The following is a 27,905-nucleotide window of genomic DNA, read 5'->3' as shown; positions in this document are numbered from 1 at the left end:
ACTCCAGGAGCTGCTCCAAACCCCTTCTGATGCGGAGAAAAGATCCAGGCTTGTGAGCCAGAAACGATACAATTCACTGACGTACTACTTTAGGTGGCTTAGGTAAGACAGAGTCTTTCTGTACAGTGTTAATTATAGGGCTGGGTTTTTCACCTAAGTGAATTTATATTGTTTTGGTCACCTTTGTGGACTATAGGAACATGAATTCACCTTCGATTTCCATTCTAATTTTAACAGTTCATACTCAGGTAAACAAATACCGTTATGATTAAACTAGATTCAGTTTAGCACTCTTGCTTTCCACCTTTTTCATGGAACCAATCGGAAGTGTTAACTGGGAGGTTTCAGAAGTTCACACGCTTTATCGGGAGCAATTTGCCGTATAAACGGGAGACCCAGCATTTGGTTTGGGGGCAAGAAAGTGTATACATTTATCCAAAAATTTTAGCATAAAGGTAGCTTGCCCAAGTCTTCATTTCAACTTCCTCTAGCTAGGGTGCAAAAAAACCCAAAAAAACCCTCCAAAAACAAAACAACCCAACCCCCCCACCCCTCCAAAACAACCAAAACACCACACAGATCACCTTGACTACTGTCAAAGATACCTAAAACTGTCAGATACGGGAATACAGAATTATGTGCATCCTAATTTTTTTAAAAGATTTATTAAAGCATCTCATTACAAATAAAGACAGAAATACATACAAATTAGAAACATGCAGCCATCTTCCACATTTCAGTCATAAACTGTGAGCATTTCCATGCGTCCACAGCATGTTGGAAATGTAGTATGTTTCACTTTCCCTGAAAAGTACACTTCATCCAGGCATCAAAATGCAAAACAAATGCAGAATAATGGAAAAGGAAAGTGCAGTTAAGAAAATCTATGGAGAATACCACATCAAAACCCCCCTATAAACAGTGTAAAGGCAACAGAGATTGTCTCTAAGTGACTGAAATGAAATGTGTTCTTTACAAAAACATGACTACGGTTAAGGCAATAAACTGTTCCTCGATGCCTTCAAAATAATAAAGGTTAAAGTAATGGGGGAAAGTTACTACACATGGTTTGCATATGTTTCTATCAAACAAGTTTCAATGGGACGGTTGGCTCTTAAAAGCCCTGAAGAATTCTATTGCAGCAATCCTGTAAGAGAAAACAAAACCAAGAGGCTGGTATATTGTTTACTGATGAAGAATCGGTGCTTCAAGCAGGGATGTAAGGTGGGGGAGGGTCCTTTTCAGGCATCTTCATGGCCATCTCGTAAGTCGGCAGGATATACTAAGGGGAAAAAGAAACATTTTCATTACCTCGACAGCATTCACCACACACCTTCTGGGTCTGAGGCAGCAGCACGGCCTAGTAGACAGAGCACGGGCCTAGGAGTCAGAGGAAATGGCTTCTAACCCCAGCTCTGCCACCTGCCTTGTGACCTTGGGCCAGTCACTTCACTTCCTCCGTCCCTCAGTACCTCATCTGTAAAATCGGGATTAAGAGTGAGCCCCATGGGAGACGGGAATGATGTCCAACCTGATTAGCCTGTATCTACCCCAGTAATTAGTACAGAGCCTGGCACATGGTAAGCGCATAATAATAATTTTTAAAAAATGCCCCGTTCTAGGCTGCCTCCAGAAAGCCTTTCCTGCCTAACCTCTCATCTCCCCACTCCATTCTCACTTCCTTCTGTGTCACCCAAACGCTTGGGTTTGTACCTACTAAGCACTTCCCCAAAACCTTAATACAGTGCCTGGCACACAGTAAGCACTTAAAGACGACAATTATTACTATTTACCTTATGCTCTCGCTTCCCCTAACTGTACTTTGTTTTCATGTCTGCCCCTTCCACTAGACTGCAAACTCCTTGAGGGTTTGATCATAACTATCAACTGTATTGTACTCGTCTAAGCACTTAGTATCAAGCCATGGTATCTGAACCCTTACTATGTGCACAGCACTGAGCTGAGGGCTTGGGAAAGTACATGACAACAGAATCAGCAGATGCGTCCCCTGCCCATAGCGAGCTTACAGTCTAGAGACAGTGCACACAATAAGCCCTCAAATACCACTGATGGATCGAGGGTAGGGTCGACCCGCTTTGTTCTGCCACATGCTTTGCATATTTGCATCATATAGTGCTTTGCACACAGTGGATGCCCAATATCACTGGCACCGATCGATTCAGAGAGTACAAATGATAAACTCGACCCTTGCCCACCCCAGAAGTCTGCAGACTGGTGGACGCGTCAGCCTGCTCACTGATCTCCCTGCCTCCTTTTGCTCCCCACTTCGGTCTTTAATCTGCTGGCCGGATCATTTTTTTCTATAAAGATGTTTAGTTCTCAACCCACCACTTCTCAAGAACTTCCAGTGGTTACCCGTCCACCTCCACATCAAACTCCTTACCCCCAGCTTTAAAGCACCCAATCGGCTCTCCTTCCCTCCTACCTTACCACCTGATTTCCAACAAAACCCAGCCTGCACACTTTGCTTTTCTAATAATAATGTTGGCATTTGTTAAGCGCTTACTATGTGCAGAGCACTGTTCTAAGCGCTGCGGTAGATACAGGGTAATCAGGTTGTCCCACGTGAGGCTCACAATCTTAATCCCCATTTTACAGATGAGGGAACTGAGGCACAGGGAAGTGAAGTGACTGGCCCACAGTCACACAGCTGACAAATGGCAGAGCCACGATTCGAACCCATGACATCTGATTTCCAAGCCCAGGCTCTTTCCATTGAGTTTCTCATGCCAACCTGCTCAGTGTGTCCTGACTGGTTCATCGCCGACCCCTCGCCCACGTCCTTCCTTTGGCCTGGAACTCCCTCCCCCTTCACATCCAAAAGACCACAGTTCTTCCCAATGTCAAAGCTAGATTAAAATCACATCTCCTTCAAGAGGCCTTCTCTACTAGGCCCTTATTTCCCCAACTCTGTCTCCTTTGCGCTTACATTTCTTTCCTTTATTCTCCACTCTCGGATCATACACAGCCAAAACTCCCTAAAGTTTTAAAGATGCTCCTAGAGCATGCTCAGGTCATGCTGCTCTGGTTTAAGTAACCTCTGGCCCTGTAGGCACAGGGCGAGTCCGGAGTGAATCAATCAATCCATCAATGGCATCTAAGCATTTACGGTGTAATCAATCAATGGTATTTCCCGCTGAGTGCTCACCATTTGCAGAGCACCAGACTAAGGGCTTGGGAGAGTACAGTGGCATACAGTAAGTGCTTAAAAAACTCCACATTTACTATTATATTCGATAGTATTTGACCACCCCGAGCATCTTCTCCTTCCTATCAAGATAATAGAACAGACTAAATTGTCCACATTAAAGATAGACTAATCTTTTTTTAAACCACCCATTAATGATTTGTTAGACAGCCATTCTCAATGAGGGCATTAAACTTTGCTCCCCAAAGGAGATTTGTTTTGGCAGTAGTCTTAAAGGAAACCCGCCCTCATTAAATAGTGTTGTGTAAATAAAGTTACAGCACTATCTTTCAGTTGACAGGATGATGATAATAGTGGTGATAAGTCCTAAACTAATACAATCAGATCATTTACAGTCCCTGCCCTACATGGAGTACAAAGTCTAAGGAGGAGGGAGGACAGGTATTTCATCCCCTTTTTACAGGTGAGGATGCCGAAGCACAGAGAAATTGAGCGTCTTGCCCAAGGTCACAGAACAAGCAAGAGGTAGAGCTGGGATTAGAATTCATTTTTCCTTATTCCAAACACTGTTTTTTCCACTCTGCCAGACTACTTCTATCTCTTCTGCTTTCACTGGTGGAGCTGGTTTTATAGCCAAGTACCTAACTTTTTGCCCCTGTGCCCTTATATTTATAAACCAATAAAAGATACTAGGTAGACTTACATATCCCATATTCATCTCCATATTCCCATGTGTAAGAATAATCAGTTATAGCTATACACATTAATGCTTTATTGATATTAATGTCTGTCTCCCCCTTTAAACCGTAAGCTCACTGTGGGCAGGGAACGTGTCTCCTATTTCTGTTGAACTCTGCTCTCCTAAGCGCTTGGTACAGTGCTCTGCACGTAGTACGCACTCGATACATACAACTGACTGATCAACATATTGAGATGATGGGTGCTGCAGAGTATCCAAGTGGAAATGCCCGCAGGCAAGAGGAAATGTGACACCAGGTTGAGTCATCTACAGAGAGAAGATCCTTGAACCCCAAAGGTGGGTGTGGGGGGGACAGATGGTGAGTCCCTGGAGGGAATAGCAGATCTCTAGTGCTGAGATCAGTAGCCCCAGAACTTTCAGGGGGTGAGAGGTGGAGGAAGAGCCAGAAAAGAGCGAGAAAACAGCTAGGAAAAAAATAAATAAATAATATCAAGATTAGCTATGGTTTCCAAGGAGAAGGGAGTGGTCCATAGGCTCAAAAGTGGCCAAGAGGTGAAGAGAGTCGAGTCGTTTGGAAGGAGGAGATCATTGAGGACTCCGTAGAGAGAGGGGTCTCAGTGCAGTGGAGTAACCGGATCGATGAGTATCAAGATGGGAGTTGGAGGAAAAAGAGGAAGACTCCCTTTTTTAGAAGTCCGGATAGGAATGGGAAGAGAGAGGGGGGAGAGAGTTGGATGGTGCAGCAAGTACTAGAGAAAATTTGTCCATTTACTAAAATCCCTCACAGAACAGACTGTGTGTGATTTACAAATGGGAAGAGAGAGCAGTTGGCCCGATGACACCAAGATGTGGGCCCGTAGATTTGGCTTGATGATGTAGGACACCCAGAAAGAAAAAGGGTGGTGAAGCCTTCAAATGGATTCCTAGAGATCTTTAGAATGAACAACTCACATGTATTTACTGAATGCTTACGTGCAATGCATCCTACTATGTGCTTGGGAGAATACCAGTGACGCTCTCTGCTCCGACGAGCTCGCCCCAATTTAGTTCCCAGCACACTGAGCCATTTCATTCTTTCAGCCGACTAACTTCAGCCCAACACCCTCTTTGAGCATGTGTGCACACAGGCAATATAGACTTGCTCTAATAAACCAGTGCAGTAAATATTTTTAGGTTTGTCCCCATTGAGCATGTAAAATACTTATGGGCAGGACACACGTCTCTGTTATTCTGCACTGACCAAGTATCTAGCAGTGGGACTGTCAATGAATGCTACTAAATAGCTTATTTAAGCAAGGAAGCCCAAGACACAAGTCATTCACCAAACATGATGCACGCCTGTTTAGGGAACAGTATGGAAAAGTGACTAGAATATTCAGATGGAATAGCAGAGAAAATGGAAAGGGCACCACCTCCCCATCTGCCACTGAGGTACCTACACGTACACTCTACGCACATTGGGCTGGGGGGACAAAGCTACTCCCGTGCTTTCGGACTCGTTAACGGCCAAGAACAGCACTGTGGGTAACTGCCACCTGCCCATCCACCACCAAGGACTCCTGCTCCTAGCAGGCTTTGTGTGCACTGAGCCAAGGCTAACAGCCGCTCCCGTGCGCTCTCGGCTTCCCCCTCCACCCACCGAACCGCCAGCCAAGCGGCCTCCACGGGTCCCGGCACTGGCTCTCCTCCACACTATCGAGGAGACTCCATCCTGCCCTGCCTTCCACCATCCCAGTGGGAAAGACAAAAAAAAAAAAAAAAGACACCCAGAGCATGAGGTCTCCACAAAACCCTGGGAAAACTGGTGGCTACGGTAGTGGTTATTGTGGCTAAGGATGTTCCCTGATCTGAGCCCCAAGAAGGCTGAAAGTCTGCTCCTTTAGCCACAGCAGCCTGCTGATTTTTGTGTATTTGTCTGTGTTGGGTTTTACTGTTTCATCATCCCTAATGTGCCTGTCTCCAATCTCTATGATTTTGAGCCTCCTGAGGGACAGGGACCACATCTGATTCTCACCTGTGTATTCTCTCAGTGCTCAGTACAGTGCTCGGCACATAGCAAGCACTTAATACTATCACTCTAAGTTCACTGTGGGCAGGGAACGTGCCTTCCTACTCTGTTATAATGTACTTTCCCAAGTGTTAGTACACCACTGATGATGACTATTAAGGCGGTTTACGCAGCAGTCAAAAATCATGCTGTCATTCTCTCAATTGTATTTACTGAGCACTTACTGTGTGCGGAGCACTTGGGAGAGTACAACACGACCATATAACAAACATTCCCTGCCGACAAGCTTACAGTCTAGAAGGGGAGAGAGGCGTAAATATACATAAATTACAGATGTGTACGTAAGTGGTGTGGGGCTGGGAGGAAGAGGGTGAATAAAGGAAGCAATTCAGAAGGGACTGAGAGAAGAGGAAAGGAGATCTTAGTCAGGGAAGGTCTCTTGGAGGAGATGAGCCTTCCACAGCCTTTGAAGGTGGGGGAAAGTAATCGTCTCCTGGATAGGAAGAGGGAGGGCGTTCCGAGCCAGAGGCAGGACATGGGTGATAGACGAGATCGAGGTACCCGGAGATGGTTAATATTAGAGGAGGGTGTGTAGGCTAGGTTTGTAGGAGAGTGGCGAGGTAGGAGGGAGCAAGGTGATTGTTTTTAAAACCAACTGTGAGGAGTTCTTGTCTGATGCAAAGGTGGATGGGCAACCACGGGACGTTCTTAAGGAGCGGGGGAAACGTGGCCAGAACGCTTTTGTAGAAAAATAATCCAGGCAGCCAAGTGAAGTATGGACTGCAGCGGGGAGAGACGGAAGGCTAGGAGATCATCTAAGAGGTGGATACAGTAGCTAAGGTGAGATCAGATAAATGCTTGGATTAATGGGTCAGCAGTTTGGATGGAGAGGAAAGGGCAGATTTCAGCAATGCTGGCAGGTAACGTTACCCGCTTAAGGCGGCGGATGAGATTCTGAAAATTTTCGAGACAAATCTAACAGCCAACAATGAGCGTATCGATTCCTTGACGTCCTCGAAGGTAGTTTACCTGAGGAGGAGCTTCAAAGGCAGGGTATACTGCGATCTCGGGCAGGTTTCTATTGCTGATGTACTTATAGCAGTTCCAGACACAGTTTATTAGGTAAGCCTAAGAGAGAAGACAAGTCAGTGTACATATAAATACTATACTCATAATTAACTAGAGTTAAAGGGGTGCCAGATCACAAAGACCACACTACTTTTTGTAACCAGTCTTTTCCCCCTAATCTCACATTACAAAAAGCTTGAACAAAATACAAGCATACCCCAAAACCTCCCACAAAAGTTACATTGAAAGCAGCCATGCGGGGAAGGAAAAAAAATATATAATAATAATAATAATGTTGGTATTTGTTAAGCGCTTACTATGTGCCAAGCACTGTTCTAAGCGCTGGGGTAGATACAGGGTAATCAGGTTGTCCCACGTGAGGCTCACAGTTAATCCCCATTTTACAGATGAAGTAACTGAGGCCCAGAGAAGTGAAGTGACTTGCCCACAGTCACACAGCTGACAAGTGGCAGGGCCGGGATTCGAACCCATGACCTCTGACTCCCAAGCCCGGACTTTAGCCTTTATATCATCTTTATATCATCTTTAGCCTTGTTAGCTTTCAACTTAACGCTTGCTCGCCACTGGGTATTTGCTGTATAATATAGTATTCGACTTACCTTGAAAATTATAAATAAAGCAAAGAACACCAGCACAATGAACAAGAGGCAGCTGGAGTCCAGAGCAAGGAGGTCATCTTTGTAGGGGAAGTCAGGCTGGGGAAAACAAACATTCAGAGTTCAGCATCTCCTCCGATTACCCAAAGAATCAATCACTCCGATCAATCATCTAAGAAATCAATGGTTCACAAACACGGGAAATGCAAAGGGTGGACACTGCATCACAATTTGGACTCTGGTAGAAACCTCACCTGCCACCTGGGAATGATTAGCCACTTTGACTACAGGGACCCCCAAATTTCAGGGTAAAGGGAGTTTGCATGCCCTGAACCTCCCCTGCCTTTTGCAACATATAGCAGAACGGCCCCTGCCTACCTGGGGAAAAAAGATACTTCCAGTTCTACTCTGCATTTCAGAGAAAAGGTTGTTAGGGAATTGAGGAAGGTTCTTCCTAGAATACGACTGCAAAGTAGGACAAAAGAGTGGTGCGCAGGTGCTGGTCAACCTGAATGTTCTTTAATGGGGTGGAAAGAAGGGGATTCATGAGGGATGTAATCCCGTGTTATTGGAGAAGCAGACGTCTCACCTTTGGGGAAACCCAAATGATGCCCGGTGGCCATATTCCCCTTTGGAGAGAGGGAAGGATCACCCTCTACCAGAACACATTCCTGTCCCATGACAACGGGCAAGTAGACTGACAAGAAAAAAAAAGGGGGGGGGGGAGGAGAGGAGGAAGAGAAGAGGGAGAAAGGAGGAGGAAGAGAAGAGGGGGACTTCTAGTACAAGCCCTATTTATAAAACTAGAAAAGTGAAACCAGAAACTAAAAAACGCTCTCAGACGCACTAGAATCCGTAGGCAAATTTTACTGTCAGTGGCATTATCTTGGGGATAAAGGACAACTGTATAGAAACAAATCTCCCAAAGTTGCAATTATTTCTCCCGGAAATATTATATCTGTATTTCAATCACTAGCTTCACAACCTCAGACCAGCTACTGGCTGCTAAATATCCTTCCCAATGAAAGCCGAATGTTACAAATGAAAGTTATACTTACTAACTGATCCAGATAATCCTTGATTCTTGGCAAGTAAGTAAGAGAACTGATGGCAACCAGGCAGCTGAGGACAAAGTCAAAGAGCCGGTAACAGAAAAATGGAATTAGCCAGCCCACTCGATGCTGTGGAAAGAAAGGTATTGCTGTTACTCAGAGTTGGGACAGTAACTCCCGCTTGTCAATTTCCAAGTCATTTAGACTGTATACTAGATAACTTAGTACTCACAGCAATTGCTCCATACACCATCATCGCACTGATTGTGAACATGAGGAGGGAGACAGCAAAGAGAACACAGGCATTTTCTGAGTAAAGAAACAATACTGCAATTAATCCAATTCCAAAGGAGATAAAGCCTCTACTCCTCCCCCATCATATTTTAGTAAACACCTTTTAAACAGAATATCAATCATATGCAGTGAATATAAATCGAAAGCATTCAACTTCACAGTAATACCCAAATCGTCTCTGTACCTTTCTCTCGATGTACGAGCGCTTACTATTTGCAGAGCCCTGTAATAAGCAGTTGGGAGAGTACAATACAGCAGAATTGACGGACAAGTTCCCTGCCCATAATGAGCTTGCTTCCATTTCTGAATGCAAGAAAAAACCAAAATCACCGAGATAAACGAACTCCTCAAGTGGATCTTGAGGGGCTCACAACTGCTGTATTGTATCCTTCCAAATACTTAATTCAGTGCTCTGCACTCAGTAAGCGCTCAAATACCAAATGACTGATTGAATTCTAGGGGGATTTCAGCTAACTGATTCTTATGTGTTAACATATTAAAACACGATTCTCCGCACTGGCTCACTCTTTTTCCAATATGGCAGAGAATATACAGAGACAGTTTAAAATAATCGCACTGCGTGCTTTGTAGCAGACAGTAGTAAGGTTATAAAAATGGAATACCACGATCATGTAAAACAAAACTCAACTTGCAAAATGAAAGCTTATGCTTATGTATGTGTTCTTTAATGAATTCCGGTTGAAATGGGCACAACCCCATGGCATGGAACTTATAGGCAAAAGAACAGTAAGATGCACCATATTCAACTCTTCTTTTTTTTAACTGAAAAAATGTTTTTGAAGACAAGCAAGAACCTGCCAGCCACCAGTTTTTAATAAGGATAAACCAAAACTGTGAACTAACTCCAAAGTGATGGATAAAAGATTCGGAATACTTGCCTTACCCTATTACAAACGGCAAACTGCAAGCCATGGATAAGCGTCAAAAACTTGCAAAAGAGTGCCTTGGAGTGTTTGCGATTGTCACTTTTTGATATTTTACAGGTTGGTGCCTGAGTAATTGTTATCCAAAATGTGATCGTTCGGCTTGGGAAAACAATTAACCAATGAGCAGGTACCAGGTGCCACTCAACACGATCTTTTGTTACATTTCAGGTGTGTAGAAGAAAACAGGACAGGACATTTATAGACTTGTAATAACAGGAGCCGAGCATGGTGAGTGATGATAGCAGGCAAGAGGAAGCCAGGGTGGGGACGGGGGAATGTGGCTCACTCGCAGCGATGGAATAGTAAATAAGAACGTACACATACCATCTGCCACCTGGCCACCAGACAACGTAAGAAGTCAAAGTCTATTTTCTGGCGAGTTACAAATACCTTCAGCTTGCCAGGCTCAGGATTAGCGATTTGGGCAGTCGTAATAAATCCTTTTAAGTGTATTATGGCATATTTACCTGGTCCTTAAATTCAAAGACTTCACAAACCAGGATAAAAGACGACGACCGGGAGATAACGAACGCGGGGCCGACGTGGGCGACGACTGCCCCATTCAAAATGAAGACCAACACTTCACTAGGCGCCTAGTCTGAGCAAGGTTTGCGATCAATAGGGCACGTTCTCCTAGCTCAAATGAAAGCCTGTCAACAGGAAAAGGTGGGACGGTCCTTAAGTTAACACCTACCGGCCATCCTTTCAGACGAATAGTAGTTACCAATGACTTCATACTGTATGTTGACAGTTGGCACCGTGTTCGGGTGAGTCACTTCCACGGTCAGCAAAATGCCGACCAGCAGGTTCACCACCTGGAAGACGGTATTTCATCGATTAAATGTCCACTTTGAAACGTTAAAAAAAATAACACTGAGAGATCTGCCTGGAAAAGAGGATCATTATTAGAAGAGCTGACCGAAAGGCAAAGTATGCTTACACCTTTCCCGATTCAGCAAACCTAACCACATCCATTTTACCACTTCTGCAGGAACGGGAATTCTGCAGGAACGGGGAAGTTACGATTGGCTAATAATGCCAGAGGCCTCTGCGGCGATAAACATCATGACGCCTTTACACCGTCTTCCTTTGAATGCCACCCATCGTTACCCTCATCCGGCTTTTCCACTCCCCTGGTCCCCTCCCAGGCAGTAACGACCCGCGTTCTAGTCCCCGGTGTGACTGATGCCATCAGCGGGAAAAAAGAGTCTGCTCTAGACTGGAAGCTCCTGGTGGGCCGGGATCATGTCCACCAACTCCGTGGTACCGTACTCTACCGAGGGCTTGGTGTCGCAGCCTGCATAGGGTAAGCACTCGATCTACCCCACCGAATCATCCAGGGTGTTCTGGGAGGTGGGCGGGCCCGGCAGGAGTTATGAACGATAGCCAGCTAACGGCTTTCCGGGTCACGGTCCCCCGGCCCAGTCCGACACTGGAATAATGGCTAAAACCGTTCTCGGGCTGCAGCCCTGCCTTCTCCCCCGGTGCATTCTAGGCCTCAGCGGGCACGTGACTGGCTGGGATGAAAGTCAGAGTGGCACTAAGCCATCGGCACCATGACTGAGACTTTATCGTGTGCAGAGCACTGTACTAAACAGAGAGTTGGTAGGCACTTTCCCTGATCCCCCCAAAGACCGATCAGTTCCTGCCTGAAGGTTTTCGGCTTAGAAGTCTCAGGATCCAGACTCATCCACCACTAGATGGGAGATTCTGGTCAAACCCAGTGGAATTCTGGAGTCCAGAAGGAGTAAAGTAATGCTCAAGTAATTTTGTTTCCTATTTCCTAGTAAAGTAAGCTGAACCCTAAGACCCTCTGAAGACAGGAGCAGAAAAAGATGCAGTAAATGCAGGCTTGGGTAACCACACCCATGGAACAGACCACTACTCACACTTCTTGGCACTTCAGCGGGCTAACGAGGTTTTCATTGGTTTATTCTGCCAATGTACCAAATGAAACAGGATGATAACGAAGCAGTGGAAAGCATTCCCCGGGGAAAGGTTCTTTTCGCTGGCACCGAAACAGCTCAGTTAACTACGTGCCTCTGAGAAGTCTGCCCACTTCGCCTGGGGGGGAGGAGAGTACACACTCCAGCTCCTTGGCCCCACACTTCTTGCCTCCCTGCGATCACAAAGCCCCATTGGGGCTCTTCTCTGGCTCTCCTTGGGGCCCAAAGAAGACGCCTGGATCATCTTTCCACAAAAATATTCAGGACATGTCACCCCACTCCTCAAAAATCTCCAGTGGTTGCCTATCCCCCTCCGTATCCAACAAAAACTCCTCGCCACTGCCTTTAAAGCAGTCTATCACCTTGCCCCCCTCCTACCTCACCTCGCTTCTCTCTTTCTCCGACCCAGCCCACACACGTCGCTCCTCTAGTGCTAACCTTCTCCCTGTGCCTCCATCTTGCCCATCTCACCGCCGACCCCGGACCTGGAACACCTTCCCTCCTCGAATCCGACGGACAGTTGCTCTCCCCAACTTCAGAGCTTTGCTGAGGGCACATCTCCTCCAGGAGGCCTTCCCAGACTCAGCCCCGCTTTTCCTCATCTCCCACTCCCTTCTGCGTCGCCCTGACGTGCTCCCTTAGCTCTTCCCCTACTTTCCAGCCCAACAGCACTTATGTTTTTGTCTATAATTTTATTGATTTGCATTGATGTCTGTCTCCCCCGCCTCCGGACTGTGAGCTTACTGTGGGCGGGGAATGTCACTGTTTATTGCTGTATTGTACTTCCCCAAGTGCTTAGTACAGGGCTCTGCACACAGTCAGCGCTTAATAAATACAATTAAATGAATGAATAAATATGCTCTATGCCTGCTCTACCCTCAGCAACCCGGCCTGCTCGATGGGTCCGGTGGAGAGGCGGGCAGGTTGGGTCCTGGGGCCAAGGCCTCTGGAAGGCTCGGCTAATGCATCGTTTCCCAGCCCGGAACTGCCCGCCGCTGCCCAAGCGCCCAACGGTTCGGCTAGTCCACCGTGGATCGGTGTTCCAGAGGGAAGGTGGGGAGCGGAAGGGAAGCATCCTCCTCCCTTCCTCTCCCAACCCTGCACCTCCTTCCCCTCCTCCCTCTGATCCTCTTCCCCCAACGCTCTGCCTCGCCCCCACGCTCATCTCTGAATGAGGCTAGTGGAAAACAGAAGCTGGCATCCTGGTAGAGCAGATAAAAAGCCAGAGATTAAAAAACTTCCCCCGTGATCAAAATTCACATTCCGGTACAGCCTGCTGTAATTTCCACTTAAATAAGAGCTCGAAGACAGATGAGAAAGGACGTGATAATTTATGTCTTACCACTGATTACTTAACCGCTGAATTCCTATTCCGTTTCAGCCCAGTGACATATCTTAAGAGTATTCAGTGGGGTTTGTGAATACGAGGCCACGTTATCGCATCCTGGCACGTGTGCGTGTGTTTTAGGATTAGCCTAAGAGTACATCTAATCAATCAAGAGCTGAGGGCTTGAGGGGCTGGGGACCGACGTTCCTTGCCTGTCCAGAGAGAGTCCAGGCTAGCAGCGGTGAGGAAGTCATCATTGGGAGGTGAGCGACGCAAACCTCGAGTTGCTCTTCCTCCATCTGAGAGGGGCTCTGAGGCTGGACTAGTTTCATGAGCAGCAGTATTTATTAAATAAATGCCAGTGTACTGGGCCTGGAGAAGCAGCGTGGCTCAGTGGAAAGAGCACGGGCTTTGGAGTCAGAGGTCATGAGTTTGAATCCCGGCTCTGCCACTTGTCAGCTGTGTGACTGTGGGCAAGTCACTTAACTTCTCTGTGCCTCAGTTCCCTCATCTGTAAAATGGGGATGAAGACTGTGAGCCCCACGTGGGACAACCTGATTCCCATGTGTCTACCCCAGCGCTTAGAACAGTGCTCTGCACATAGTAAGCGCTTAACAAATACCAACATTATTATTATTATTGTCCTCGTGACCGACTCCTGGGAGTCAGGAGACCTGGGTTCGTTCTTGCCTCAGCCGATCTTGTCCGCTGTTTGACCTAGGGCAAGTCACAACTTCACCGTGCCTCAGTTTCCTCAGCTCTAAAACAGAGATTAAATACCAGTGGAAAGAGCACGGGCCTGGAATTCAAAGGTCTTGTGTTCTAATCCTGGCTCTGCCTCTCTTCTGCTGTATGACTGAGCGAGGCAAGCAGCGTGGCTCCGTGGAAACAGCCCGGGTTTGGGAGTCAAAGGTCATGGGTTCAAAGCCCGATTTGCCACTTGTCAGCTGTATGACTGTGGGCAAGTCACTTCACTTCTCTGTGCCTCAGTTCCCTCATCTGTAAAATGAGCCTCACGTGGGACAACCTGATTACCTTTTATCTACCTCAGCGCTTAGAACAGTGCTCTCATTCATTCAATAGTATTTATTGAGCGCTTACTATGTGCAGAGCACTGTACTAAGTGCTTGGAATGTACAAATCGGCAACAGATAGAGACAGTCCCTGCCCTTTGATGGGCTTACAGTCTAATTGGGGGAGACAGGAAGACGAGAACAATGGCAATAAATAGAGTCAAGGGGAAGAATGTCTCAGAAAAACAATGGCAAATAAATAGAATCAGGGTGATGTACAACTCATTAAACAAAATAAATAGGGTGATGAAGATACATACAGTTGAGCATACGAGTACAGTGCTGAGGCGGTGGGACAGGAGGGAGGGAGGAGGAGATGGAAAGAGGGGAGAAGACACAGTAAGCACTTTACAAATGACATTATTATTATTTTCTTGTGCTCAGTTCCCTCAAGTGTAGAATGGGGATCGAACACCTGATCCCCCTCCCACTAAAACTGTGAGCCCCATGTGGAACTTATGTTTATGCCTGTCATTTTATTTATTCGTATTGATGCCTGCCTCCCCCTCCTCAAGACTGCAAGCCGGTTGTGGGCAGGGGATGTCCCTGTTTACCGTTGTATCGTACTTCCCCAGGTGGAACAGAGATCGCCTCACCTGATTATCTCCTATCTACCCCAGTGTTTAATACAGTGTTTGGCCCATGGTAAGTGCTTAACAAATACCAAAATTATCATCATCTAAGACCGTGGGCCCAAGTGGGATAGGAATTGTGCCCAATCTGATTGTCTTGTATCTACCCTCTGTATTTAGCACATAGGGAGGGCTTAATATCAGGTATTCCTGACAGAATGCAACATTTTAGGGCACAGTCAATCAGCAGTATCCCGAACACTTTACTAAGCACTTGGGAGAGTACAACGTGACTCCTCTCCAGAGGGACTTCTGGACATTAAGCTATAGATGGGAGGAAGAAGCAGATAAGTAAAAGCAGCGTGACTCAGTGGAAAGAGTCCGGGCTTGGGAGTCAGAGGTCATGGGTTCGAATCCCAGCTCCACCACTTGTCAGCTGTGTGACTGTGGGCAAGTCACTTCACTTCTCTGTGCCTCAGTTCCCTCATCTGTAAAACGGGGATTAAGTGTGAGCCTCACGTGGGACAACCTAATTACCTGTATCTCCCCCAGCGCTTAGAACAGTGATCTGCACATAGTAAGCGCTTAGCATTATTATTAGTATTATTATTATATGAGTTACTGCTGCAAGGCTGAAGGGGTCACTGGGGACAGTGGGGAGGTAAACTGAGGAAAGCTTCCCAGATGCGAGATTACAGAAAAACTATAAAAGGTGACATTACGAGGGAAGTGATTTTTCTTCATGTAGAAAGGAAGTGATACGGTAACGACGACAGAATCATCTCCCCGCTTGACGATTACCAGCCTGCTCACAGGGAGGATGGTGGTATCGTCTACAGAGATGGGAAAGTGAGAGGGAGGAGAGGGTTTGAGGGGGGAAGATAAGGACTTCTGTTTTAGACATGTTAAGTTTGAGGTGACAGGAGGACAGCCAAGTAGAGATGTCTTGAAGGTAGGTGGAAATGTGGGACTGCAGAGAGAGAGAGAGAAAAGGGCTGGAGATGGAGATTTGGGTATCATCCACAGAGAGGTGGTAGTTGAAGCTATATGAGCATATGAGTTCTCCAAGGGAGTGGGTGTAGATGGAGAATTGTACTATGGTACCACGTTAATAAAATCACTCAAACTATTCCGCATGGATTACTGTATCAACCTCCTTGTTGACCTCCCCACCTCCTATCTCTCCCCATTCCAGTCCATCCTTCACTCTGCTGCCTGGATTATTTTTCTCCAAAAATGTCCAGAACATGTCACCCTGCTCGTCAAAAAACCCCAGTGGCTGCCCATCCACCTCTATGTAAGACAAAAACTCCTCACCATTGGCTTTAAAGCACTCCACCAACTGGCCCTCTTCCTCAGCTCACTTCTCTACCACCCAGCCCGTACTCCTCTAATGGCAACCTTCTCACCGTGCCTCGATCTTGTCTATCTCACTGTCCACCCCCAGCCCATGTCCTGTCTCCGGCCTGGACCGCCTTCCCTCCTCAAGTCCGACATATAATTACTCTTCCCCCTTTCAAATCCTACTGCGAGCGCATCCCCTCCAAGAAGCCTTCCCTGACTAAGCCCCTCCTTTCCTCTTCTCCCACTTCCTCCTGTACCTCCTTGACTTGTTTCTTTTGTTCTTCTCCCCTCCCAGCCCCACAGCCCTTATGCACATTTCTGTAATTTGTTTATCTGCATTGATGTCCGTCTCTCCCGTCTTTGTGGGCAGGGGATATGTCCATTATTGTATTGTGCTCTCCCAAGCACTTGGTACAGGTCTCTACACATAATATGCACTCAATAAATACAACCGAATTGAAGGAATAAATTAAATGAATGGGAAGGGACCCAGACCTGAACCTTGAGGGACCCCCCCCACCAGTGAGGGGGTGCGAGGTAGAAGAGAAGCCGGCGAAAGACTGAGAATGAACGGTCAGAGAGATAGGAGGAGAAGCAGGAAGACAGTGTCAGTGAAGCTGAGTGTCTCAAACCCATAACCTTGGCATTATCCTTGACTCCTCTCTCTCAATCACATTCAATCCATCACTAAATCCTGTCAGTTTCACCTTCACAACATTGCTATAATCCGCCCTCTCCACTCCAGAATACTATCACATTAATCCGACCACTTATCCTATCCTTCCTTGATTACTCTATCAGCCTTCTTGCTGACCTCCCTGCCCCCGTTTCTCTCCCCATTCCACTCCATACTTCACTCTACTGTCCCGATCATTTCTCTATAAAAACATTCAGGCCAGGTCTCCCCATTCCTCAAGGACCTCCGGTGGTTGCCCGTCCACCTCCACAAACACCTCACCGTTGGCTATAAAGCAATCAATCACCTTGCCTTCTCCTACCTCACCTCTCTACTCTTCTACTTCAAACCAGCCCTTACACTTTGTTCTTCCGATCCCAAAACTTCTCACTGTACTCCATCTCATCTATCTCACCGCTGACCTCTCACCCACGTCCCGCCTCTGACCTGGAATGCCTTCCCTTCTCATATCCGACAATTACTCTCCCTGTCTTCAAAGACTTACTGAAGGCACATCTCATCCAAGAGGCCTTCCCTGACTAAGCCCTCATTTCTTCTTCTCCCTCCCCTTCCTGCACCCTGACTCGCTCCCTTTATTCATCACCCACCCCGGCCACACAGCACTTACGTACTTATCTGTAATTTCCTTATATTAATGTCTGTCTCCCCATCTAGACTGTAAGCTTGTGGTGGGCAGGGAATGCGTCCGTCATATTCTACACTCCCAAGCACTTAGTACAGGGCTTTGCAGACATTAGGCACTCAAATACGATGCACCGACTGGCTTGTCTCCCTGCCTCCAGACTCTTCCCCTCCCCGGTCCATACTTCATTCTACCGACTAAATCATTTTTCTCAGGTGATATTCTGTCTTCCCAGGTCTCGAAAACTTCCAATGGTCTACCTATTCCCGCCCTCATCAAGCAAAAGCTCCTGGTCACAGGGCCCTCTCCCTCTTATTTACGTATTCTGCTGGGGGAAAGCCGTCTATCGATGGCATAGAGAGGATCCGCTAAGAGGCTGCGACTCGGGCTTTCCAGTCAGTCAAGGGAACCTAGCACGTGACAAACCTTAAGGAACTGTCTCCATTCACCTCCCCACCTCCACTCTTACCCTCCCATTAAACATAGCAAACATAAAAATTTACTGAGGATTTCAGACCCTCCAGCGTACCCCGACACATAGTCAGGAAATTCTGCCCCCTCCACGCAGGACACGTCTAGATGCTTCAAGGCTTCCGACCCTTCGGGGAGTCATCGGCAGCAGATTGTGAGTCCAGTTTTACAGGGAAACCGGACTGAGCCGTCCTGCCTGACAGCTGAACCAGTCCAAAACTAATTACGAGGAAACGTAGACATGCAGAATACCTACAAGCAATCTGGATAAAGGAGTACTGACGGTGCTGGGCACAGGAACCAAAGCGGCACCTGGGAGTGGGAACTGTTCCAGATGCTGTGTCCACCATGGTGTGGGAAATATTACATTCATAATAAAATTATACATTCTTAGAGTCTCCATTAAGCACTTATTATGTGTCAAGCCCTGGGGTAGATATAAGTTAATCAGGGCAGACAGTCCCTGTCTCACTTGGGGCTCACATCTTAAGTAGGATGGCCAGTTGGCTAATGAAAGTTGTCTATTTTAAACCATCTCTTTCTGCTGTACAGTGAGACTCTTGTAAGGTCATTTCCCATTGCCATAATCCTGAATTCTGTGGGGTATAGTTTTTTGTTTTTTTTTGTTTCATGCCCGTGTGTGTGTAGTCCTTTATTCTGAAAGATGTCATTAGTGGATAAATTCATTTGACCAAAAAGACCAAAGTGGGGCACAAGGCAAGGAGAGAAGGAAAACAATTATTTTGCCTTAACATGTGAAGTGGACTAAACTGAACTCCCTAGTGGGAGCTCTGTGCATATGAGAGAAAAGAAAATAGCGACCAGGACAGTCAGAGTGGTGAAGATGAGGGACAAATGGTATAAATTCAGAAGAGGCAGTGTCACCTTATCGTTTGGGAGCCCCCGGAAGAAGCGTTGCTCAGGGAACAGCGTGGCTCAGTGGAAAGAGCCCGGGCTTTGGAGTCAGAGGTCAAGGGTTCGGATCCCAGTGGTTCGGATCCCAGCTCTGCCACTTGTCAGCTGTGTGACTGTGGGCAAGTCACTTAACTTCTCTGTGCCTCAGTTGCCTCATCTGGTAAAATGGGGATTAAGACTGTGAGCCCCACGTGGGGCAACCTGATTCCCCTGTGTCTACCCCAGCGCTTAGAACAGTGCTCTGCACATAGTAAGCGCTTAACAAATACCAACATTATATTATTAGGAGGGAGAACAGATATCGAACCCCCTCTCTGCAGATGAGGAAATGGAGGCAAAGAAAAATGAAGTGACTTGCCCAAGGTCATGGAGCAAGCAAATGCAGAACTGGGATTGGAACCCAGGTCCTCTGACTTCCAGACCCGGGATCTTTCCCTTGGCTATACTGCTCCTCTAATACTACACAGAGAGAAACGAGCAACACACCTGGGTCAGTTTGCCGGTTGGAGGCAGTCTGTCCCATCGTGTGGGAAAACTCGGCGATTGGTCCCACTGTCTGTTTTTCTTTTAGCCCAAGAACCCGACTTCTCAGGATTGGGTTCAGCGTTGGCTCGGCCCAAACCAGCAACATGTTCTTTCCTTCCCCTTCCCTCCAGCTAGCCTACTCACTGGGCCTCATCATCCTCCTCCCTCCCACTTCCAACCCCTGGCTCACACCTTTTCTTCCGCCTGAAATCGCCTCCCCTTTCAAACCTGCCCATCCACAGCATTCCTCATCCTCCAAGCCCATCTGGAACCACATTTCTAGGAGGATTATATATCTATAGAAAATATATTTTATATTCTGTAATATAAATTAACTTTCACAAGTTGTTTTTCTTTAGCAAACCTGCTTTTATTCCTTAAATAGCCCTGTTTTCCATATTCATGCCTATTTATGAATGTCCACTCAACTCCAAAGGACCTAAATTAGAACCACACCAGAAAACTGCATAACATAATAATCATGTTAATAATTGTGGCATTTCAGGACTTACTATATTCCAGGCACTGTTTTAAGAGCTGGGATGGATATGAGCCAATCAGGTTGGACACAACCTATGTCCCACATGGGGCTCACAGTCTTATCCATTTCACAGATTTTACAGATGAGGTAACTGAGGCACAGAAGTAAAGTGACGTGTCCAAGGTCACACAGCAGACGTGGGGGGGGCGGGATTAGAACCCAGGCCCACACTCCATCCACGAGGCCTGCTGCTTCCCAGACTATATTAGATTGTGCTGTGGGAATGTGGGAGGCGGGAGGAGGGAGGGAAGGAAGGAGATAGGGAGGCTTGCAAACTATTTCCTTGACAAAACTGAAGCCATTAAGGGAGCTATCCAAAGTCTCCCACTCACCTCCCCAAGTCCTTCCTGACCATCTCTCGAGTTCTGCTTTCAAAATCTACCCTTCTACCTGCACCTCTGACACTTCCTAATAACACTCGGGCCCACTTCCTCTTCCCTCCCTGACTGCCATCCCAAACCGCTCACTCTCCAATGGCTCCCTCCTCTCCGCCTACTACCATATCCAGGTCTCTCTTCCTAACAAAAAACCCAACCAACCTGCTAAAACTCCTACAGTACCCTCAAGTTCCCGTCCCATCTCTCCTCTCTCATTCCTGTCCAAATACCTCAAACAGGTGATATATACATCTCCTGTCGGCAATTCCTTTCCTTCGATTCCCATCTTAATCCTCTATCACCTGGTTTCCACCCGCTGCGCCCCACTGAATCCTCACCCTTCAGGGTCACCAATGACCGTCTCTGATAGAGCGAATGGACTCTATATTATTCCTCCTCAACCGCTCAGCTACCTTTGACTATTCCTTTCTCCTGGAAACATTATCCTCTCTTGGATTTCTGACCAACAGTCCTATCCTGGCTCTCTTACTGACTCTTCACTCTTTCTTGGCAATTCCTCCAGCTCCCTCTTTATAGCGGGTGACCCCTAAGGCTCTGTACTGGATCCCTGTCTCTCCAGACTTTAGGCTCTCCACTGGGGGACTCGTCTGCTCCTATGGCTTCAACTATCGCCTCAACGCCAGTGGCTCCCAAATCACCCCTAGCCCAGATGCCTCAAGTCCCCCGTAACCTCACTTATTCTTTAGCCTCCAGGATATCAGATACAGTGATTTTTCCTTTTAGCTTCATAAGAGATTGGCAAATCACACCAAAAACTCACTCACAGAAGACATTCATGAACTTATGATGATCGAACACAATTAGAGCCGAGTCAGAAAACAAGGTTCATTCCTAAGTCTCCAGCAAAGGGGAGATTACCCCCAGTCGTATTTACTGAGCACAACGAGGAGCTTAGGAGAGTACAACATAACCGAGCTGGTAGATATGACCCCTGCCCATCAGGATCTTACAGTCTAGAAGATGAGACGGACACTAAAATAAATTACAGATAGGTACATAAGTGCTGTGGGGCTGAGGGTGGGCTGAATTTCAATTAATCGTATTTACCGAGCACTGACTGTGTGCAGAGCACTGTACTTAATGCTTGGGAGAGTACAATGTAACAGAAATGCTCCCTATCCAAAACTTATAGTCTAGAGGGGGAGACAAATAATATAAATAAATAAATAAATAAATTACAGATATGTACGTAAGTGCCGCAGGGCTGAATAAAGGATACAGATTCAAGGGCAATGGTGATACAGAAGGGAGAGTGGGAGAGTGAGAATTTAGGGAAGGCCTCTTGGAGGCGATGTGATTTTAAAAAGGATGTAAAGTGGTCATGGATATGCATGGGGACGGAGTGGGAGTTCCCGCCCGGAGGCAGGTCACAGGCAAGTAGTCGGGGGTGAGAGATGAGACAGAGGTACAGTCAGTAGGTTGGCGTTAGAAGAGCCAGGTGAGAGCTTGGGTTTCAGCAGGAAATCGGCATGATCAGATAGGAAGGGAGAGGGTGACTGAGTGCTTTAAAGCCAATGGTAAAGAGTTTCTGTTGGATGCAAAGGTGGAAGGACAGCCACCAGAAGTATTGGAGGAGTAGGGAAACATGGACTGAATTTTTTTTTTGAAAAACAATCCAGGCAGCAGAGGGAAGTATCAGAGGCTGACGCCAGTAGTCAAGGCGGGTTAGGATAAGTGCACAGATCAGCATAGTAGCATTTTTGGATGGAAAGGAAAGGACAGAGTCTAGCAATGTGCTGAAGGTGGAACCCACAGGATTTGGTGACACAGAGATGAGTCGAGCACAATGCCTAGATTACAAGGTTTATCAGAGAGGGAGGTTCCAGTGATGGGAGAGTCAAGGGAAAGCAAGGATTTGGGTGGGCAGATGGGTTCTGTTTTGGACATGTTAACTCTGAGGTGGGAGCGGTACACCCAAGTAGAGACGCGCTAAAGCAGGAGGAAATATGAGCCTGAAGAGGAGAGTAATCCGGATTGGAAATGCATATTTGGGAATCATCCAGTTAGAGATAAAGCCACAGAGAACTCTCCAAGGGAGTGGTATACGTGGAGAATAGAAGGTGACTGTCCAAGCGCAACGGTCAGGGTCTTGAATTTGCCCCCCATCGCTCCGACAGTCCCCTCCGAGCTCAACTGCCTCACGACAAGACAACCACAAGGACCGCAGAGTGTGCTACTCAAAGTGAACACATCACTACCCTCCCCTTTTGTTCATCCTGCCTGTCTTAACGGGGAGATTGGCATATTAAAGGTCTCAAGATAGGACGGAGCCATTTCTCCTAAGTCAAGGTCAGGTCTCCTGGTGGGTCAGGTCAGGCGCAGGAAGTGGTACCTGCTCACCTGCCCTCGGCCAGGAGGAGAACAAAGCAAGGCTGGGGAATTGCCCCAGGGAATTAAGTACTTCCTGACGGAGAATGTATCATTTATTGTAAGCAGGAAGCCCGGATGCTCTGCATTGTGTGGAATTGGGCTGATCTTGGCTCGCAGGGGAAGCTGTCTGGCAACCTCTGCTCCCTATTAGTGTTAACAGAAATAAACTTGTCTCTGACATACCCGCTTGAACACAATGCAGCGTCCATGAAGTTTTCTTCAACAGGACCCCAAAATGAGCCTTGGGGAAATCCCAGGTAGGGAGTGGGAAGCAGGGAAGGAGCCTGAAACTGAGTGGCGGGAGAGATGGGAGGAGAATCAGGAGAGGACGGTGTCAGGGAAGCCAAAGGTTGCATAACGTTTCCAAGAGAAAATAATAATAATATTACAAATAATGGTATTTGTTAAGCTCTTACTATGTGCCAGGCACTATACTATGCGCTGGGGTGGATAAAAGCAAATCGAGTTGGACACGGTCCCTGTCCCGCAAAGGGCTCACAGTCTTCATCCCCATTTTGCAGATGGGGTAACTGAGGCAAAGAGAAGTTAAGTGACTTGCCCAAGGCCACACAGCATTCATTCATTAGTATTTACTGAGCGCTTACTGTGTGCAGAGCATTGTATTAAGCGGATGGAAAGTACAATTCGGCAACAAATAGAGACAATCCCTACCCAACGAGCTCAGTCTGGGGCAGGGGGAGGGGGGAAGACCACAAAACAAAGCAAGTGGACAGGCATCAGTAGCATCAATGTAAATAAACAAAATTATAGCTATACACATCATTAATAAAATAAATAGAATAATAAATATGTACACACATACACAAATGCTGTGTGCGGGGGGAGAGGGGTAGAGCAGAAGGAGGGAGTAGGGGCGATGGGGAGAAGAGGAAAAGAGGGGCTCAGTCTGGGAAGGCCTCCCGGAGGAGATGAGCTTTCAGTAGGGCTTTGAAGGGGGGGGGAAGTGTGCTAGTTTGAAAGATGGGAGGACGGAGGGCATTCGAGGCCAGAGGCAGGACATGGGCCAGGGGTCGACGGCGGGACAGGTGAGAACGAGGTCCAGTGAGGAAGGTTAACGGCAGAGGAGCGGAGTGTGTGGGCTGGGCTGGATAAAGAGAGAAAGGAGGTGACGTAGGAAGAGGCAAGGCGATGGAGAGCTCTGAAGCCAAGAGTGAGGAGTTTTTGCTTGGTGGAGTGGGGATTATAACCCATGACCTTCTGGCTCCCAAGCCCATGCCTTATCCACAGTGCCACGCTGGTCAACACTGCCTAAAGGAGCACAGAGGTCGAGGAGGATCAGGATGGAGTAGAGGCCACTGGATTCAGCAAGAAGGAGATCACTGGTGACTTTTGAGAGAGGGCAGTTTCTGTGGAGTGAAGGCAATGAAAGCCAGACTAGAGGGGGTCAATGAGAAAAGTGAAGGAGAGAAAATGGAGGCAACTTGCTCAGAGACTTCGGAGAAGAATGGTGGGAGGGAGAGACGGGGTGGTAACCGGAGGCAGCCGTGGGATCAAGAGAGGGCTTTTAAGGATGGGGGCTACGTGACCATGTTTGAAAGCAGTGGGGAAGAAGCCGCTGAAGAGTGAACAGCTGAAGATGGCAGTCAGGGAGCACAATTGTTTTGATAAGGTGTCAAGGGAAGGGGTGGAAAACTTAGGAGGAGGAAAAGATTGAGAGGAGATGAGGGATCGCCTCTTGAGATACTGCTGGGATAGACAGGAGAGTCAAAGAAGGGGCAGGAAGAGGGAGGGACTGGAGAGGAGCAGAGGAGATTTTAGGGACATCACACCTGATGCTTTCAATTTAATCAAATAACTATATGGCCAGGTCATCAGGAGCAAGATTTAGAAAGTGGGGCAAGGGGGGCGGGGGGGAGAGAATGGGAGGTAAATTATCTAAAAAGGATCAGCATAGCCATGCATTCCTGCTCCAGAAGTGGGTTCAGTAATAGCATGGCAAAATGAAAGGAAGAAAACCCGAGGCAGCCAGGCAAGACTGTCTGGTAGAGTGCAGAGAACAAAATGAAAGGATAAGGGATTGAGGAAAAACAATACAGTGGATGGAAAAAAAACAGCTGAGGGGGCTGGATGCAGAAGACGTTCAAACAATAAAACGAGGACAGCTGTGGGACTGAAATGGAAAAAGTCTAAAAATACCGTAGAGAGCTTTCAACATTTTGCTTGGTTGCCAAGTTAACAGCGTTCCATAAAGAACCATATGTTAAGAAAAATTTAAAAATCAATGAGGTTTGGTTTTGAAGCATACTGCTTAATGGGTTAAACCATTAAGCAAAACTGGTCGAGAAACACAACCCAGCTGGCTTTCGGTGAGTTCATGACGCCGAGCGGAGTTAAAAAGAAGCAAAGAAAAAACAATGCGAGGCTTCTTTACAAAAAAAATTATATTGTTATACTTGAGACAAGCCACCATTAAAGACAGTGATGGATTATATTAAAGCAGAGTTGGCTGAATCACTGACTATATATCTGTTTACCAAAACAGTTTACGAAACAAAAAATATGCCCTGTAACAAAACCTCCCAGAGTTTAGTACGTCCAGTTTATGTTTCTCTTAAATTTGGCCGGACTGCAGTTTTGTTTTTCCTCCCGTTTTCAGGACCTCTCTACCTTAACCTCAAATTTAACAAGTCCCAAATAGAACCTCTTATTTGCCCACTCAAATACTGTCTTTCTCCTGACTGTCCCATCACTGTAAACAGCATCGCCATCCCGTCTCACAACACATCTAGTTTATGTTCCTCTTACATCAGGCCATATTGTAAATGGTTATATCCCCTTAAATTTACACGCAGTGAGGTTCTGTTCCACAACTAGCCCCATCGTGATTGCAGTTAAGAAAAAAAGTTACCCTGTAAATTCCCCTCCCCCACCCTCCCCTCCCCGGTCCTACCCATTCCTTCGCCCCCCTCCGCTCTTCCCAGGGGCTTTCCAGCGCCCTCAACCACGATCTCCTCCCTCCCTAGTCCTGTCCACCCATCCACTCCAGTTTGGTTTTATTTGAGCTTCCAGGATGGCTAGCCCCATTCCCATCGGCACTTTGGGCAGGAATGCCGATCACGCCCGCAACAATCTGTCGCCCATCCAACCTCCCTCGATCTGTCCCCTTTCCCAGGGTTGGGGCTGTGTGCGGCACCACAGGTCACCCTTGTGACGAAAATCAAAAACAAAAACCAACCCCAAAGCCCAAGAAAATATTGGAGTGTAGAGTGGGGGCTCGCCACCGAGGAAGGCCAGGGTCAGCGGGGAACTCGGTTGCAGCAACTGGACCTACCACGAAGGCTGAACACTTGAAACCGAGAATAACCTATAAACGGCGATCACTGAATTATCATTTTGCTCTTCCCCATCGACAGGTCTGACGCTTGCTCCCTGAACGGCAGGCAGAGGTACGCGTTACTCAAAATCCCCAGGTTTGGTAACGCTAACTCAAGCACCTTCCAGAAGACTGGAAACTGGCCCTCCACAGCTCCTGTTACTCAAAAGTCTCCAAAGGTTCAGTTAATGCTGACATCAGGCACATTTTAGGGGAAAAAAATGGAAGCCTGGTGAGCAGGTCCCGTGCGCTTAGCACAGTGCTCCGTACACGCTAAGCGATTAATATATACGATTGAAAGTACAATTCTGTTGTATCGTGCTTCCGACCCCCGCTTAGGACAGTGCTCTGCACACAATAAGCGCTCAATAGCATTGTTGGATTACCACAAATTCAGGCAAATCTAGTTATGAGGAAGTGGCCACAGCTTCTCCTTCCTTGCTCCCTTTTCCGAAGATGACATTTCTCACCAAGAGAGAGGCAGCGGGGGAGGAGACCAAGCCTGTATACCCTACAAAACCGCTCTGACACAAACAGCCCACAGGCCTCATAACTCCGGGGCAGAAATAGCACACAGGGCAGGGGGAGGGAAACAAGCTGCCCTCGGGTCCTTTATTAAGTCAACAGACTCGAGAAAGGCTTCATTAAGCCTCTCCAAACCGAGTGGGGAGGATTTCGGTTGGGCCCGGGGCCCTCCTCCACCGCCCCACTGCACTGGGCTGGCCCGGCTTAGTGGCCTGGGAGTCGGAGGTCGTGGGTTCTAATCCCGGCTCCGCCCCTTGTCAACTGTGTGACTTGGGGCAGGTCACTTAATAATAATAATGATGGTGGCATTTGTCAAGTGCTTACTATGTGCAAAGCCCTGTTCTAAGAGCTGAGGGGGATACAAGGTGATGAGGTCCCAGTGGGGCTCACAGTCTTAGTCCCCATTTTCCAGATGAGGTCACTGAGGCCCAGAGAAGTGAAGTGACTTGCTCCAAGTCGCACAGCTGGCAAGTGGCGGAGTCGGGATTCGAACCCATTCGAACGCTGCTTCCACTTCTCTGGGCCTCAGTGACCTCATCTGGAAAATGGGGATGAAGACTATGAGCCCCACGTGGCACCACCTGATTACCTTGTATCCCTCCCAGTGCTCAGAACGGTGCTTGGCACATAGCGCTTAATAAATACCACAATTATAATATGAGAAGCAGTGTGGCTCAGTGGAAAGAGTGGGAGTCAGAGGTCATGGGTTCGAATCCCGGCTCCGCCACTTGGCAGCTGGGTGACTGTGGGCAAGTCACTTCACTGGGCCTCAGTGACCTCATCTATAAAATGGGGGTTAACTGTGAGCCTCATGTGGGACAACCTGATTACCCTGTATCTTCCCCAGCGCTTAGCACAGTGCTCCGCACATAGTAAGCGCTTAACAAATACCAGCATTATTATCCTCCAATGGGCAGGGACTGTCTCTATCTGTTGCCGCATTGTCCATTCCAAGCGCTTAGTACAGTGCTCTGCACAGACTAAGTACTCAATCAATACTATTGAATGAATGAATGGCTTGGCCCCTCGCCCCCCAGCTCGGCCTGCGCATGCGCGGCGCCGGGAAGCGCTGTCTCTCTCTCTCTCTCTCTCTCTCTCTCTCTCCCCCTCCCCCGCCCCAGCCGCCGCCGCCGCCGCCGCCCAGGGCTGGGGCCCGCCGTCCCTTACCATGTACCAGGTGCCCAGGATGATGGTCCCGGTGCGGACATGGCAGCAGCCACAGCACCGAGTGCTGTAAAAGCGGTCCCCGCGGTTCCGTTTGAAAGTCATGGAAAACCCCCTCCCCGCCGCCGCGCCTCAACTGCCTCGATCGGGACCAGACGCTTCCTGCCACCGACCGACTCGGCTTCCAACCGACTGCGCAATCGCTCCGACCTCACGCATGCGTGGA

The 27,905-nt window shown here is 47.6% G+C and overlaps 1 protein-coding gene across 1 annotated transcript; it reads right to left on the bottom strand.

The window, feature by feature from the left end:
• Nucleotides 1–646: 646 nt before the first annotated feature.
• LAPTM4A (lysosomal protein transmembrane 4 alpha) lies at nt 647–27,905 on the bottom strand. The gene is made up of 7 exons (XM_001505260.6): nt 27,683–27,905; nt 10,550–10,670; nt 8,847–8,923; nt 8,621–8,743; nt 7,566–7,661; nt 6,907–7,005; nt 647–1,282 (listed from the first exon to the last, which is right to left on the bottom strand). Exons 1-7 carry the CDS (start codon nt 27,782–27,784, stop codon nt 1,208–1,210), a joined length of 693 nt encoding a protein of 230 aa, XP_001505310.2. The 5' UTR covers nt 27,785–27,905; the 3' UTR covers nt 647–1,207.

The sequence above is a fragment of the Ornithorhynchus anatinus genome, chromosome 9 (assembly GCF_004115215.2).
Source record: "Ornithorhynchus anatinus isolate Pmale09 chromosome 9, mOrnAna1.pri.v4, whole genome shotgun sequence".
In the NCBI taxonomy this organism is placed as follows: Eukaryota; Metazoa; Chordata; class Mammalia; order Monotremata; family Ornithorhynchidae; genus Ornithorhynchus; species Ornithorhynchus anatinus.
This window is presented reverse-complemented; position numbering and strand designations above follow the sequence as displayed.